Raw genomic sequence first — 17,500 nt, forward strand, 5'->3', positions numbered from 1 at the left:
ACCCCACCCACCCACCCATCTCACACACACACACACACGACCCCCTACCCCCACCCACCCACCCACCTCACACACACACGACCCCCCACCCACACGCACTCACAATGCCGTCATGATCGGTGTAAGTGAGCTGAATGTGCATCTTCCCTTCCGCCACGTTTGTCATGATCCAGTCGACGACCTCCCAGTTGGGTTTCTGGAACTTGGTGTTCTTGATCTCAGCTCGCTTGTAGTGCTTGCAGGCCTTGCTGACAGGGAAGTCGCTACCTCCGGAGTTGACGTAGTTGCTGACGAAACAGTTCCTGCCGAGGCCTGAGCACTGGTAGAAGGACCTGTTGGGGGGGGGGGGAGAAGAGGGGGGGTTAAGTGGGGTGTGATGGGTTTTTCTCCTTTTTTTTCTTTGTTCTGTTTTTCTTTTTATCTTTCTTTCTCTCTCTTTCTTTCCCATTCACTTTCTTTCTCTCCCTCTCTCTCTCTCACTCTCACACTCTCTCTCTCACTCTCACTCGCTCGCTCGCTCGTTCCGTCTCTCTCTCTCTCTCTTAATCTGAATATCTTACTTTTTTATCTTTTAGGGATTTCATTGTCAGCATCTTCCTCTTCCTCTTTCTTTCCCTCCCTCCACCCCTCCCTCTCTCTCTCTCTCTCTCTCTCTCTCTCTCTCTCTCTCTCTCTCTCTCTCTCTCTCTCTCTCTCTCTCTTCTCTCTTTCTCTCTCTCTCTCACACACACACACACACACACACACACACACACACACACACACACACACACACACACACACCACACACACATTCATTCGTTCAAACCCCATACTTTCCAGCACCCAAAGAAAAAAAAAAAAAAGCTTATCACCTACCATTAGAAGTTGCAAGGAAAACTGTTCTTGCACTTACTTGCACTGGAATTTCGAATAACGCAGGCAGTCGCTAGCACACAGGTCGTCATCCGCAATCGTCGTGGTTAGCTGTTGAGGGCAAAGGGAGTCAACGGAAAGGAATTTGTCTTTCTTTTTTTGGGGGGCGGGGCATTACTTTGTTTTTTTTTTTTGTTTTTTTTTCTCATGAAATGCTAATGATTGCAATAATGATGAATAACATGAACGGTACGGTACTAATATCTTTATCATTACTACTACTATTATTACTACAATAACTACTACTACCATAACTACAACAAAAACTGCTACTACTACTACAAATACTACTACTACAGCTACAACAACAACTACTACAACAACAACAAATAACAACAATAATGATAATAATAATAATAACAATAATAATAATATAATAATAATAATAATAATAATAAAATAATAATAATAATAATAATAATAATAACAATGAGACCAGCAGATGCCACTACAAAAAATTATAATAAATACAATAATTAGCATAATAACAAAACCACCAACTTCAAGAAATATACGTAATACCAAAGCCAACAACAACCATAATCATAACAGTTATGACAACCATAGCAATACCCATAAATAAAATAATCAACAATAACATTTATAACAACCAGAGCAAGAAATAACGATAAGAACCTTAATAACAACCATAACAAATATTATAGTCATAACAACAATTAATTATAGAAGCAACAATTATAACAAACATAATCATCATGTATCATCATTAGTGTTTTTTATATAACACATTACCAAAAAATGTGATAGGATTATTTTTGTATAACAAACATTAAAAAAACACCTCTTTATCTTTTTTTTCTTCTTCTTTTATCAAACATCATAAACAGATAACAAAAACACCTGGCCATCAGGTGCTTCTTTTATAAAAAAAACAAATAAAAACAAAACAAAAAAACTCACCTGTGTATAACCATGCATTGTTATATATATATATATATATATATATATATTATATATATATATATATATATATATATATATATATATATATATATATATATATATATAACATTATTAGAACGAAAACAATTTTTTTTAATCGCCTCTTGTCTTCTTCTTTTTTTTTTTTATCAAACATCATGAATAAATTATTTAAAAAATACACTCACCTGTGTATCATCATCAGTGGGTTTCCTATCCTCGAGCTTTTTGAACTGCAGGTGGTAAGGCGCCGGCTCCAGCAACAACACGGTGGCAAACACTAATTCCTGGTCGTGGTCCAGCTGTTTTGGAAAGGGAGAGGAGGAGGAGGAGGAAGGGAGGAAATAAGCGATAATTAATAATTTGATAATTAAGGGATAATTAAGTGATCATAATTGAGAGTTGTAGGTGTTTTGGTTTTCGAGACGAAACAACATAATTTCAGTATAATCGGCAGTAGGATAGATTGATTGGGACGGAGGAGGGGGAGGGGATGGGGAGAGGGAGGAGAGGGAAAGAGAGAAAGTGAGAGAGAGAGAGTGAGTGAGTGAGAATTAGAAACACAAAAGGGAGAGACACTAAGAAATAGAGAGAAAGAGGAAAAGAGACAGACAGACAGACAGACTTAGAAACAGAGTCATAGCAACTTAGGCAAATAGCCATTTATTACCTGCACTTCCGGTAACCTAACAGGAGAAACATCCGTGCCTCCTTGGATCTGCTCGAGTAAAATTCTCTTAAACTCGTCCGGTTTTTGTGAGGCTCCGTGCTCCCAAATACCTGGGAAAAATAATTTATCAAATCAGTTTTACGAAAGTTTATATCACGAAGTACAAATACTTACCGGTAGAGAGAGAGAGAGAGAGAGAGAGAGAGAGAGAGAGAGAGAGAGAGAGAGAGAGAGAGAGAGAGAGAGAGAGAGAGAGAGAGAAGAGAGGGTGGGGGGACTATTTACATAAAAGACTACTAGAAAAGGATTATCACATTGTACACCAAGAAAGAAAACGTTAGAATAGTTATTAAGTATGCCCATTACGAAAACACACTCGCTTCGCTGGACCTTTTGTATATGCATCAAAGACAAGCTATTGGATATCTGTCTTCAACTGAAAATGTAAACAAATCCTTATAAATAGTCAATCCAAGGCCTTTAGTCTGCTGACTAAAGACACATACATTTACGTTTTTATTATTATTATTAATGATCTCCTAGTTCGTCCAAATTATCCAGCACGTTTACCACAATTTTTTTTTAACTGTGTTCATGGAATTTTCACCATATTTATACTCGTTTAGTCTAACCCCTGCTAATTTGATCGAACATCCAGTGTCCAGATTTTTTTTTACGAAATGTCCTAATAATTGATATCCTACGCAATGGACGAAGCATCGAAACAGTCATACCAGGTTACTTCACACGGTTTCGAAACATGGTTCATTTCATGTTTTACCCGGAATTATACGTCCATTTTTCCCATTAGTTACACACACAAGACAATGATCAGAACGCAACATACTCTACAGATTATAAACTATACACTAAAGATGCATTTAACCAACCCCAGCCAAGCACAAAGAACATGCAGTCGCAGACATTAGAGCTCCGTCGTGCATAAGAGCTTCGAAACCCTCCGAACCAAAACGAAGCGGGTGGGTTCACCTTATTCGGACATTCGACACGAAATTCGAAACCTATCTTAGGTTTTCGACCGCCGTGAAGGTACCTGTATACGTCATCTTCAGCCAGGTGCGCTGTGAGGGGATATCCATGCACTCTCTCACGTCGAATGGGTTGAAATTGGTGCTGAGGAAGGAGGTTTGCATGTGAAGGAGGTTGACGGTGTACAGAGAGAGAATGGCGCTGGCGTTGTCGTCCCGGTAGATCGTCACGTCCAGTCGTACCGGGAGAGGTCGTCCCTTCTGTTCCCCGATGTCTGCCATGTCCTCCTGGGGAAGAATAGTAACGACATAAGTGGTTTGTTTAAAGGGTTGTTTTGGGTTTTCTTTGTCTCGATTTTTAGGCTCCTCTCTCTCTCTCTCTCCCTCTCTCTCTCTCTCTCTCTCTCTCTCCCTCTCTCTCTCTCCTCTCTCTCCTCTCTCTCTCTCTCTCTCTCTCTCTCTCTCTCTCTCTCTCTCTCCTTCTCTCTCTCTCTCTCTCTTTCTCTCCCTCTCTCTCTCTCTCTCTCCTCTCTCTCCCCCTCTCTCTCTCTCTCCTCTTCTCTCTCTCTCTCTCTCTCTTCTCTCTCTCTCTCTCTCTCTCTCTCTCCCGTCTCTCTCCTCTCTCTCTCTCTCTCTCCTCTCTCTCTCTCTCTCTCCTCTCTCTCTCTCTCTCTCTCCTCTCTCTCTCTCTCTCTCTCTTTTCTCTCTCTCTCCTCTCTCTTCTCTCTCTGTTCTCTCTCTCTCTCTCCTTATCTATTTGTCTATCTCTATAAACAAATGAATAACAAATATACAACTTTTTTAAAAGTATACAAACAAATTTATTTATCTATCCATAAACAAACTTCACCTATTCATCCAACCACAAACAAAACAAATTACCTATTCATCCACCACAAACAAACAACAAACTTCACCTATTCATCCAACAACAAACAAAACAAACTTCACCTATTCATCCAACCACAAACAAACCAAAACAAACTTCACCTATTCATCCACCCACAAACAAACAAAACAAACTTCACCTATTCATCCACCCACAAACAAACAAAAAAACAAACTCCCTATTCATCCACCCCACAAACAAACTTCACCTATCTACCCACCTACCCACAAACAAACAAACCACACCAAACCAAACCAAACAGCTAACGAACCATACAAGCAAGCAAAAACCAAAAAAAAAAAAAAAACTCACGGTGAGGAACTGGTAGTCGACGACAGCCACTTTGAAGTTCTCTCCTGTCTCGGGATTTCGGATGTCATCTCGCGTCGAGGACCAGCGCGAAGTCTTGATGCCGCGGGTCTCGCCGTAGCCTGAGAAGATGTATCTGGAAAGAGGGGGGAGAGGGGGAAGGTCAGTTAAGGTTAGGTAAGGTTAGTTAAGGTCGGGTGGGTCTGGGAAGGGGGGGGGGGAAGGTCAGTTAAGGTCGGGTGGGTCTGGAAAGAGGGGGGGGGGAGGTCAGTTAAGGTCGGGTGGGTCTGGAAAGAGGGGGGGGAAGGTCAGTTAAGGTCGGGTGGGTCTGGAAAGAGGGGGGGGGGGAAGGTCAGTTAAGGTCGGGTGGACCTGGAGGGGGAAAAGGTCAATTAAGGTCGGGTAGATTTGAGGAGGGTAGGTCAATTAAGGACGGGTGGGTCTGGTGAGTGAAAAGGTCAGTTAAGGACGGGTGGATCTGGAGAGTAAAAAGGTCAATTATAGGTCGGAGGATCTAGAGGGGAAAGGTCAAATTAAGATTGAGTGGATCTGGGGGGGGGGGGGAAGGTAAGGTTGGGTGAATTTGAAGGGGGGGGGCGGCAGGTCAGTCAAGGTCGGGTGGATTGGGGAAGTAAAAGGTCAGTTAAGGTCGCTGGATCTGAAAGGGGAAAGGGGGAAGTCAGGTAAGGATGAGCGGCTTTGGAGAGGGAAAAGGTCAGTTACGATCGAATGGATCAGGAGGGAAAGTTAGTTATTTAAGGTCGGATGTTCGGTTTGGATGTACCTCGAAGGAATAAGTCAGTTAAGGTCGGATGAACCTGGGAGTAAATAGTCAAAATGCCATTCAGTGCCGGATGCTAAGACCGGGTGCATTTTAAGGGAAGAGATCCATTAAGGTCAGTAAGGTCAGATGTTAAGGAAGGGAGAGGGCCTTCAAATTCGGATCTGGAGGGAAAAAGGTTATTCAAGGTCGCATCTTAAGGTTGCAAGCATCCGGAAAGGAAAGGTCAGTTAAGGTTGGATATTGAAATCGGGTGCATCCGGAAGGGAAAGGTTAGTTAAGGTCCGATTTAAAGGTCGAGTGGCTATGGAGGGAAGAGAGAATTTCCTCCAGATGTATCTAAAGGGAAAAAGGTCATTACGGTTGGTGATTAAAGGTCAAGGTTAAAAAAAAGGTCGGATGCTAAATAAAAAGACGTTTAAAATGTATACAGACTTACGGAAAGGTCATAATTTGAAGGCTAAAAACCATAGTTAAATAAATAATAACGGATACGGAATGATGTTAAGGTCGGAAAGGTCAAAAGTTAGTGAAGAATATTTATCTAAGGTCAAAGGAAACGACCGGAAGGTACCTTTTAAGAGAAAAATGTTAAAGGAAACACAGCAAGAACGAAATCGGAGAGGTCGCTCAAGGGAAAGGGTCAGTAGGTAAGATTTTAAAAAGCTATTTAAATAACGACTTCGGTGAGTGAGTGAGTGTGAGTGAATGAGAGAGAGAGAGAGAGAGAGAGAGGAGAGAGAGAGAGAGAGAGAGAGAGAGAAGAAGAAGAAGAAGAAGAAAAAAAAAAAGACAGAAAGGGAAAGAGAGAGAGAGAAGAAAGAGAGAGAGAGAGAGAGAGAGAGAGGAGAGGAGGAGAGAGAGAGAGAGAGAGAGAGACGAGAGAGAGAGAAGAGAGAGGAGAGAGAGAGAAGGAGAGAGAGAGAGAGCGAGAGAGAGAGAGAGAGAGAGAGAGAGAGAGAGAGAGAGAGAGAAGAGAGAGAGAGGGTGAGTGTGTGTGTGTGTGTGTGTGTGTGTGTGTGTGTGTGTGTGTGTGTGTGTGTGTGTGTGTGCATTCATATTTGTTTGAATTAGACTCACTTTTCATCCAGATGGAACAGCTGGTTCGGATCGGCCATGATGACATCCCCCAACACGGGATCACCTGATGAATGAAATGTTAGAAATAAATAAGTAAATATAATATAAAAATATTAGTACTCATAGGGCACAAAGAGTATAGAAAATACAAGAATGGCAATTGGTAAATTTATAAATAAAGCATATACAGTGTTAAACGAAGCAAGGGACGAACATTCGAACCTGATTGAAGAAACTACAGTGTGCAAATCCATTCTCGAAACCTTAAATTTAAAAGTAACGAACACAGTGTTGCCAATCCATTCTCGAAGCCTTATTTAACACACTCGTGTTGCATCATCTCGAACTTAATTTAAATACTACCCACGTGTTGCAAATCATTCTCGAGCTTTAATTAAACCACTACGTGTTGCAAATCCATTCTCGAAGCTTAATTTAAACACCAACTACAGTGTGCCACCATTTCGAAGCCTTAAATTTAAAACAAACAACTACAGTGTTGCCAAATCCATTCTCGAAGCCTTAATTAAAACAACACTCAGTGTTGCCAAATCCATTCTCGAAGCCTTAATTTAAACAACCAACCTACAGTGTTGCCAAATCCATTCTCGAAGCCTTAAATTTAAAACAACCAACCTACAGTGTTGCCAAATCCATTCTCGAAGCCTTAAATTTAAAACAACCAACCTACGTGTTGCCAAATCCATTCTCGAAGCCTTAAATTTAAAACAACCAACCTACAGTGTTGCCAAATCCATTCTCGAAGCCTTAAATTTAAAACAACTAACCCACAGTGTTGCCAAAGTCATCAGCACCCAGCGCCATCATGTCACACTGTCCGGATACGAGATCGATCTTGTAGTGAATGCCTGGGGGAAAAAAAATATTCACATTAAGTAGTGTAGTAGTTATGAATTAGTTTACTCGTTTTGTTAATATTTGATTGTAGTAATATAATTGTTTTGATTATTTGCCCCCGAGTAATTACCTTTCCTAACCTTGGCCTGTGTGCAGGATTCGAAACCTGTCGGTCTGCAGGCCTCTTGGTACTTAACTGCATATGATATTTCTGTATCGTAACCACCCCTCCCTCTATTACATTATAATTACTTACTAAATTAATTATTATTGTTCAAATATCACCAGGAATAGAGAAATGCGTGTGAGAGATAGAGGGAGATACAAAAACATCGTGAGAGTAATAAAGAGAGACAGACAGACAGACAGACAAACAGACAGACAGAGACAGACACACGTAATCAAAGCGAAAGACGATAACCAAAGATCACATATATCTTACTTATATCTTATTCATATTCTATAACTTACAACTTAATTCCCCGTGAAGGTAGGTCAAGTCTAACAACACTAAAGCACTTTAAACATCTAAGAACTACCATTAATATCATTTAATACATCTAAGACTTACCCATTAAATCCATTTAAATCCATCTAATGAACTTACCCATTAAAATATCTACTTTTTAATACAAACAAACCACAAAATTAAAAGAAAAATCTCAGTGGACCGCGCACACTTCACCTGTGTTGTAATCGTGGATGCTTTTATAGGCAGAAACAGGCTCATCGGCATCCATATCGGGGTTGATATCAAGACGCAGGAGTTGTGTGTTGGTGTCGTAGTACATCTGCAGTAGTAAGGGAGGAGGTGTTAGGAAGAGGAAGAAAAGAGAAAAGAAAAGAAAGGAAAAAAAGAGAAGAAAAAAGGGAAAGGGAAAGGAAGAGAAAAGAAAGAAAGAAAGAAAGAAAGCAAGAAAAAAAAAAAAAAAAAAAAAAAAAAAAAAATATATATATACTAATATATATATTGATATATAGAAAATATAATGTTATAATTATATATTTATATGTGACATACATTTACAATATATAATATAATATTATATATAGTATATATAAATATAGATTATGCTTTATATATTGGATGAGTAAGAAAAAATAGGATGGTTATGAACGTGTATATATTCGTATATGGTGAAGGGAATTTCACAGGAATAACAGATATGGGAGAATATTTAGCTTATAGGGTTGTAACACAGAACGTAGGAAATTCATTCTTTATATTCTCCTGTGGAAGGTTAGGTCAAGGTCTAAACAAATACTTATATAAGTACTTACAATGACATTGGGTTAGGTTATGAATCAGTTAATTTGGACTGAGAGACTTGGGCATGTACTTAAGTGACAGACTAAAGGCATGTACTGCAGAGTGACAGACATAAATAAAACTTTTTCTTCGGTTCAAGTTAAATTGTACGATGCTTAACTATACCAAAGGTTTCCTTCTATGTAAGCTAAAGATTACTATTCGTAACTATACTAAAGGTTTCCTTCTATGTAAACTAAAGATTACTTTTCGTAACTATACTAAAGGTTTCCTTCTATGTAAACTATAGATTGCTAAGTCCAACTATACCAAAGGTTTTCTTCAGCGCAAGCCAAAGATTACTATTTCTAACTATACTACAGTGTTTTCGGTATATAAGCCAAAGTTTATTAAGCCTTACTATATGAAAGGGTTTCGTTTATCTAAGCTAAGGGTTGCTATGCCTTACCCTATCCTCCCTGGCATCGCTACTACACAAAAGATCAGGACCTGTGGAAATGCCTTTTTTTCTCGATATTCGTTTCGGTAAATGCTATACTTGTTCAGAATATATGAAAAGAAAGACCTCTTTCTCACTATCTAGATCCAAGTAAAACACCATATTTTCTTACTAAAATAACGATATAATAATTCCTTAATAAACCTGAATAAATTTACTGATAAAGAATATCTACTATTTAATATGAAGATATAAAGTTAACATCAAAATATTCACTTTTTAACTGATAATATAAAGTGGACATAAATGGAAATATTCACAACCTTGATAAATTTACACATACAAATATCCACTTTCCAATATGAAAAAATATATATAAAATGAACATTAATGGAAATATTCATAACCTTGAAATTTACAAAAATCCACTTTTCAGTATATAAAAAAATAAAATGAACATCAATACCAATAGCCATAAAGAAGAGAAATATCCACAACAATCTTAATGAACTTACCCGTAAAAATATCCACTTTTTAATATTCATCTTAATGAACTTACCCATAAAAATATCCACTTTTTAATATCCATCTTAATGAACTTACCCATAAAAATATCCACTTTTTAATACAAAAAAATAATACAAAGTGGACACTAATACTAGTGATATGTGATAGTGATATGTACGTATAAATGTACAAGCATAAATGTTCATATTATTGGAAGGAACTTGTATGTTATCGAATGATAGTAAAGGAAAAGGTCTCATTATTTATCTTAAACAGAGTTATGGAATTAATCGTCAGAGTTTATACGCAGACTCCCTCACACCCAGTCTTTTCCATGAATATGCTTCGTTTAAGGACCTAAAGTATTTTATTAAAAACCCTCTGGACATTTCAAGAGATATATCCACAATATATCCACAATACACAGACCCCTTAAAAAAAATCTACGAAATACACTGACTCCTAAAAATAAATAAATAAATAAATAAAAATAAATAAATACACTGACTCCAAAAAAATAAAATTTTTAAAAATCCACAAATCCCCCCCTCAAAACAGCAACAGACTCACCCAAGACCTGAAAATCAGAGGGGCGGCCTGTGCCTGGCTGCCCTTCAGGTTCACGACGCTCTCGAGGAAGACCTGAAACTTGTTCGGGGGGGTGGGGGGGTCCAGCTTATCGGGGTCCATCGTCACGCGGTTCTTGCAATCGAGGCCGCTCTCCACCTGGGGTCATGGGGGGGGGAGGGGGGAGAGGGGGGAAGGAGTGGAATATTCATTTGGTGTTTTTATTCATATGCAAATCGTGATTATTGAAAGTATTATCGCTTGTCATTGTCGTTATCACTATCATGTTATTATTATTGCTACAATTTGTCTCTGCTATTTTTGCTGGTTTGCTAATATTGCTCTCATCATCATCATGATCAACATCATTACTCTTGCACTATTTATATCAACATCACCCTCACTACCCTCTCCACCACTGACATCACCCTCGCCATCTTCACCACCACTGACATCACCCTCACTACCCCTCTCCACCACTGACATCACCCTCACTACCCCTCTCCACCACTGACATCACCCTCACTACCCCTCTCCACCACTGACATCACCCTCACTACCCTCTCCACCACTGACATCACCCTCACTACCCTCTCCACCACTGACATCACCCTCACTACCCTCTCCACCACTGACATCACCCTCACTACCCTCTCCACCACTGACATCACCCTCACTACCCCTCTCCACCACTGACATCACCCTCACTACCCCTCCACCACTGACATCACCCTCACTACCCTCTCCACCACTGACATCACCCTCACTACCCTCTCCACCACTGACATCACCCTCACTACCCTCTCCACCACTGACATCACCCTCACTACCCCTCCACCACTGACATCACCCTCACTACCCCTCTCCAACACTGACATCACCCTCACAACCCTCTACACACTGACATCACCCTCACTACCCAGTCTCCACCTACTGACATCACCCTCACTACCCTCTCCACCATGGACATCACCCTCACTACCCATCTCACCACTGACATCACCCTCACTAACCCCACTCCACCACTGACATCACCATCACTACCCCTCTCCACCACTGACAACACCCTCACACAACCCCTCTCCACCACTGACATCAACCCTCACAACCCTCTCCACCCCCACTGACATCACCCTCACTAAACCCCTCTCCACCACTGACATCACCCTCACTACCCATCTCCACCACTGACATCACCCTCACAACCCTCTCCACCACTGACATCACCCCCAAGACCTCGGCCACGTCACTCACCAGGTACATCCTCCTCCTTGAGACATCCACGTAAGGCTTGAACACAATGAAGTCATACACGACGTCTTGTAGAAAGCTCGGGACAGAGTCGTCCCAAGGGTCGTCTTGCAGACCGTGTACCTTAAGGGGGGGGGGAGAGAGAGAGATAATAAGGGAAAGGGGGAGGAAAGGGGAGAGAGAGAGAGAGAGAGAGAGGGAGGGAGGGAGGGAGAGAGAGAGAGAGAGAGGGAGGGAGGGAGGGGGGGAGGTAGGTAGGGAGGGAGGGAGGAGAGAGAGAGAGAGAGAGAATGAAAGAAAGAAAGAAAGAGAGATTACAAGTGAGAAAGACCACGTGGGAGATCAAAAATACCAAAGTAATAATAATAATAATAATAATAATAATAATAATAATAATAATAATAATAATAATAATAATAATAATAATAATAATAATAAAATAATAATAAATAAATAAATAAATAAATAAATAAAGTACTTTCTCTCTCACCTCTCACAGAGACAGACAGACATAAAAAAAAAAGAAAGACAGAGATTACGAAAAAAAAAAAAAAAAAAAAAAAAAAAAGGGATTTCTCTCTCACCTTCACCTGCAGCGGCGCCTTCAAGTCAATCCCATCCAGAGAGTGTCCGTAGGGCATCTGCCACTCGTCGACGGCGAAGTAGTAATCAAGCGTGTAATTATCCCTCGTCTGAACGAACCAGTGGTCCGCCATAATGCCACGAACTTCGACTATGCCTCTGTATTCCTAAGTAGATAGATAGGTAGATGGGTAGATGGATAGATGGATAGATAGATAAATGAATAATAGATAGATAATGAATAATAGATAGATAATGAATAAGTGAATAAAGATAGATGGATAGATAGATAAATGAATAATAGATAGATAATGAATAAGTGAATAAAGATAGATGGATAGATAGATAGATAGATAAATGAATAATAGAAAGATAATGAATAAGTGAATAAAGATAGATGGATAGATGGGTAGATAGATAGATTGAATAAATAAATAAAGGTAAAAAAAGGTTATTTACTTCTTTTTACTACTTCTAAAAAAAAAAAAAAAAATCTACAGTGCCTCTGTATTCCTAAATAAAATAGATAGATAGATAGATAGATAGATAGATAGATAGATAGATAAAAAAAAAACAATAAATAAATAAATAACGATAAATAAAGATTATTTACTGCTTTTTATTCCTTTTGTTGATTTTTTCTTTTAGTTACTTTTAATCTTATTCTATATTATTCTATTTAATTTCCTTTTTTTTACTTTTATTTGCGTATTAATTTTGTATTCCATAAAGAGAAAAAAATACCTCCGTATTCCTAAAAAAAAAGAAAAAAAAAAAAAAAAAAAAAACGTTTTATCTTTGTAATCCCTAAGAAAATAAAATGCATTCCTGAAAAAAATCAAAATGAAATAAAACTGTATTCGTTTTGTATTCTTAAAAGAAAAGAAAAAAAAGGAAGAAAACGGAAAAAAAGAGAAAATAGTAAAAGATAAAATGTTCTGTATTTCTACAAATATGGGGGGAAAATACCGTATTACCTTTGCATTCCTAAATAAAAGTGAAAAAATATATATTTTTTAAAGATCGTATTAACCTTGTAAATCTAAGAAAAAAAAAACAAGATAAGAAAGATTTTTAAAAAATGAAGAGTGAAAAAAAACACATTACCTTCGTATTCTTAAAAAAAAAAAAAAAAATCGCATTCCCTTTGTATTCTTAAAAAAAAGGCGAGAAATTCTGTTCTAAAAAGATAAGTGGTCGTGGAGTGTTGTCAAGAGAGGCATTTGTGTCTTTTTAATAAAGTGGAGTAGATAGGCCGGCGCTTCTTTTTACTCAGTTATTCTTAAGCATTTCAAGTCCGTGTTTTATTTCATTATCTTACTTATTTTACTCCATTGCGTTTTATTTGCGTTCGTTTTACTGTTTGTCTTATTTGATTTTAAGTTATGATTTCGTGTTCTAGTTTTACTCGTGTGTTTTACTAGTGCTTGCTCGTCTTACTCGTGTTTTAATTGTTTCAACTGTTTTATCGTTCGTGTTCTAATAAATTTTTCAAGGGTTAAATGAATCCACATACTTTTTATACCCTCAGACACTTGTAACGAAAGGCATAAGGTGTAGTGAACCCACGCAAAAAGGCAACGCTAAATCGTGCACCATGCGTTAGGGAATAGGTCCCCCGCACACGCCTCTCTGGCTAAAACAACACGCATGCCAGTAGTCTTTTACATCCTCGCACCAAACACATACACTTACACATACATACACTTACCCCCGATCTCTCCGTTCCTTCCACTCTTCCTTACACTTCGCCATTTCTTCCTCACAAACGTACCCATGCGTTAATGCGTTCCCGCACGTTAATTAAACGGGTGGCGGCAGCGAGCGCTTCCTTTCACACCCTAGCGAGGCGTAATGCAAGCATGCAAGTCGCAACAAACTCACCATCTGGATCGAGTAATCCCGGACCAACCTCAGGAGCGCCGAAGGGCCATACAGGAAATTCTTTTTGCCGTTGGGGTCGTCGCTCACGTAATGCCAACCCCAGAGGTGGTACCCCTTGTGGTCGACCAGGCTGCGGGAGGGAGGGAAGGAGAGGGTGAGTGTGGTGTAAGGGGGTGAGTGTGGTGGAAGGAAGGGATGAGTGTGGTGTAAGGGGGGTGAGTGTGGTGTAAGGAAGGGGTGAGTGTGGTGTAAGAGGCTGAGTGTGGTGTAAAGGGATGAGTGTGGTGTAAGGGGGGTGAGTGTGGTGTAAGGAGGAGCTGAGTGTGGTGTAAGAGGCTGAGTGTGGTGGTGAAAGGTGGTGAGTGTGGTATACGTGAAGTGCTGAACGTGATACAGCGTTTGTAGAGGGAAGAGCTGAATTTGGTATAAAGTTAGTGAGAGAAAGTTTTCAATGTGGTATAAGGTGACAGGGTAATTTTTTTTTATATAGTATAAGGTTAGTAAACGTAAGTTATGAATGTTGTATAAGGAGAGTGAAGGTAAGTCTTCAGTGTGGTGTAAGGTAAGTGAACGTAAGTATGTTTGACACGAAATTATGTAAGCAAAGGTAAGTTTTGAATAAGATATAAGTGAAGACAAGTTTTGACTGAAGTATAAGTAAAGGAAAGTAATAAATGTAGAATAAGGTAAGTGAAAGTAAGTTTTGGATGTAGTAAATAAAATTAAAAAAATGGAAATGACGCTTAACACCAAAAATGAAGAATCTGACCTTGACGCCCTATAAAACGCAAGGCACTCGAAGACACTTTTCCTCTATAGCATTTCCTTCGCAAACTAATAATAAAGGTAGTAAAGAGGCTGTAAACCTATAAAGAAGAAGAAGAAAAAAAACTAAATATAAATACAGGAACACTTTCAGAAAAATGACGCGAAATCGATCAGGCGACGAAATGATCGGACGAAATCGAAGGAACTCAAGAGTCACGTTGCAATAGACACTTGATATTAGTCTATTAGAGCCAATAGGAACTGTAATAGATAATCACGTGACGATAGACACTAAAGACTAGTCTATTAGAGCCAATAGGAACTGTAATAGATAATCACGTGACGATAGACACTAAAGACTAGTCTATTAGAGCCAATAGGAACTGTAATAGATTAATCACGTGACGATAGACACTAAAGACTAGTCTATTAGACCCCAATGGGAAACCCTGTAATAGATAATCACGGACGATAGACACTAAAGACTAGTCTATTAGAGCCGATAAGAATTGTAATAGATAATCACGTGGCGATAGAAGCTGGACCCAAGGGGAATCAGTTGAAATTCAAATCGGTTCCGTCATGGTTAGACTGTGTATATAAGGTACTGGTTTCGCCTTCAACATGTAAGATATTACGGGAATAACGAAAGGGAGTGGCGGATAGTGCTCGCAATTTTTGCCAAAGGATTTTGACGATTCGCAGGCTGGCCAATTGCGGATTTATTTAAGTTAAGAAATCATCTTTGTGTGATACGGATATTTCTTAAGTAAAAAAATCATCTTTGTGTAATCCGGATATTTCCTAAGTTAAGAAATCATCTTTGTGTGATCCGGATATTTCTTAATTAAGTTAAGAAATCATCTTTGTGTGATCAGGATATTTCTTAAGTTAAGAAATTATCTTTGTGTAATCCGGATATTTTGCAGACCAAGGGGGGGAGGGGGGATAGGGAGCGGCAACCCCCCTCCTTGAAAGCGAGTTGGGGAACGACCCCCCCACCCCCCTCCGCCTCACATTTACTATGCATGTGCTTCACAAATAACTAAATTACTGAGAGGTTTTATTCGGATCACTCACTTTTATCCTGCAGTTTCAATTTTATCCTGCAATTTACCCTTCCCTCCTCTTGGCCGATACCGCAACTATGCTTCGTTTGCTGAAGAAATGACTGTTAGATTAACGCGAAAAAACGAAAGACCTTTTATTAAAGCTTTTTTTTTTTCATCCGGAAATCGCATGTTAACCGTCTTTTTTTTTTCAAATTTACCGGTAATAAATTTTAAATGTACAAAGTTAATATAACGTCTTTTTTTCAAATTTACCGGTAATAAATTTTAAATGTACAAAGTTAATATAACACGCTTTGAAAATGTGAAATGAAATTGTGTTTTGAACTTGCAATAAGGAAAAGTGTTATGAAATAAGTGCTTGAACATATCACAAAATAAGTGTTTAATGTGTTATGTTCATTCGAGAGAAGTGGATTTCGAAAATATATGAGTGTTTTGAAATGATAAAAAGGAAAGAATTGTGTAATATGTTTTGTTAAATGCCTAGGTAGTTTTTAAATGAATTTAGGAATGGACGAAATTATTTTTAATGTTAAAAGCATGTTAATTAATTGTGCATTGGTATAATGTTGTTAAATGTCGAGAAAGTTTTTCATCTTATTGAATATAAGTGCCAAGAAAAAAATAGGCCTACATATAGAACTTCTATAACAACAACAATAATGAAGAAAGGAATGATAATAGTTTTAGGATAATAATGAAAATAATAGTAATAATAACAATAATAATAACATTAAGAAATATATCTTTTAGCATAATAATAACAAGAACAAGAACAATTACACTTACATTAAAAAAAACTAATAATAATAATATACATTCTAAGCCAACAACAACAACAACAACAAAACAACTATAAAATATACATAACAACAACATTTTTTTTTTTCATAACAAAAAACCCTTAAAAACATAACAACAACAACCATAAAATATAACAAAAGTCAATAAAACAAACAAAAAAAACACCATAAAACACATATAACAACAACAAAACTGAATAATAATAATAATAACAAATAAATAAATAGTTAAATAAACAAACAAATCAAACAAATAAAGTAAAACAAAGCAAAGCAAAACAAAAAAAACAAAAACAAAAACAAAAACAAAAACAAAACCAAACCAAAACCAAAACAAAAAACCAAAAAAAAAAAAAACCAAAAAAAAAAAAAAAAAAAAAAAAAAAAAAAAAAAAGCAAAACCCGCTTACCCTCCCACTTCGCAATCCGTGCCGCTCACCACGAACGTCTGGCTGGACTTCGTGTAATAATTCGTCTTGGTGATCTTGCCATGGTCGGTCGTCACCAAAGCGCCTTGCTCCTCGTCGATGTCGTACAGCTCGTCCACGACCATGCTGGCGCCTACTTTCTGTTGGGGGAAGGGGGGGGAGGAAGAGGGGGAGGGAGGAGGGAGGAGGAAGGGGGTGGAGGAGGGGGTGGAAGAGGAGGGAGGAGGAAGAGGGAGGAAGAGGAGGGAGGGGGGGTGGAGGAGGAAGAAGAAGAGGAAGAGGAGGAGGAGGAAAAATATTGATTGTGGATTAAATTGTGGTTATATATGAGGGAACGGGGGGGGGGAGGAGGAGGATAAGGAGCAGGGGGAGGTGGAGGTGGAGGGGAGGAGGAGGAAGAGGAGGAGGAGGAGGAGGAGGAGAGGAAGAGGAATGGGAGGAGGAAGAGGAAGAGGAGGAGGAAAAATATTGGTTGTGGATGAGATTGTGGTTTAT

The 17,500-nt window shown here is 38.6% G+C and overlaps 1 protein-coding gene across 1 annotated transcript in view; it reads right to left on the bottom strand.

Moving 5' to 3' along the window:
• LOC119584827 overlaps positions 1–17,500 on the bottom strand; it is a 20,807-nt gene that overhangs the window by 1,553 nt on the left and 1,754 nt on the right. Inside the window, exons 3-16 of the mRNA XM_037933468.1 lie at positions 16,988–17,145; positions 13,934–14,063; positions 12,052–12,216; positions 11,471–11,590; positions 10,220–10,375; positions 8,119–8,224; positions 7,364–7,444; positions 6,576–6,639; positions 4,718–4,850; positions 3,582–3,804; positions 2,528–2,637; positions 2,046–2,159; positions 896–966; positions 104–332 (exon numbers count right to left, since the gene is read on the bottom strand). Coding sequence (XP_037789396.1) covers positions 104–332; positions 896–966; positions 2,046–2,159; positions 2,528–2,637; positions 3,582–3,804; positions 4,718–4,850; positions 6,576–6,639; positions 7,364–7,444; positions 8,119–8,224; positions 10,220–10,375; positions 11,471–11,590; positions 12,052–12,216; positions 13,934–14,063; positions 16,988–17,145 — 1,860 coding nt within the window. The remainder of the gene's footprint in view (positions 1–103; positions 333–895; positions 967–2,045; positions 2,160–2,527; positions 2,638–3,581; positions 3,805–4,717; positions 4,851–6,575; positions 6,640–7,363; positions 7,445–8,118; positions 8,225–10,219; positions 10,376–11,470; positions 11,591–12,051; positions 12,217–13,933; positions 14,064–16,987; positions 17,146–17,500) is intronic.

This window comes from Penaeus monodon, chromosome 18, assembly GCF_015228065.2.
Source record: "Penaeus monodon isolate SGIC_2016 chromosome 18, NSTDA_Pmon_1, whole genome shotgun sequence".
Classification (NCBI taxonomy): Eukaryota; Metazoa; Arthropoda; class Malacostraca; order Decapoda; family Penaeidae; genus Penaeus; species Penaeus monodon.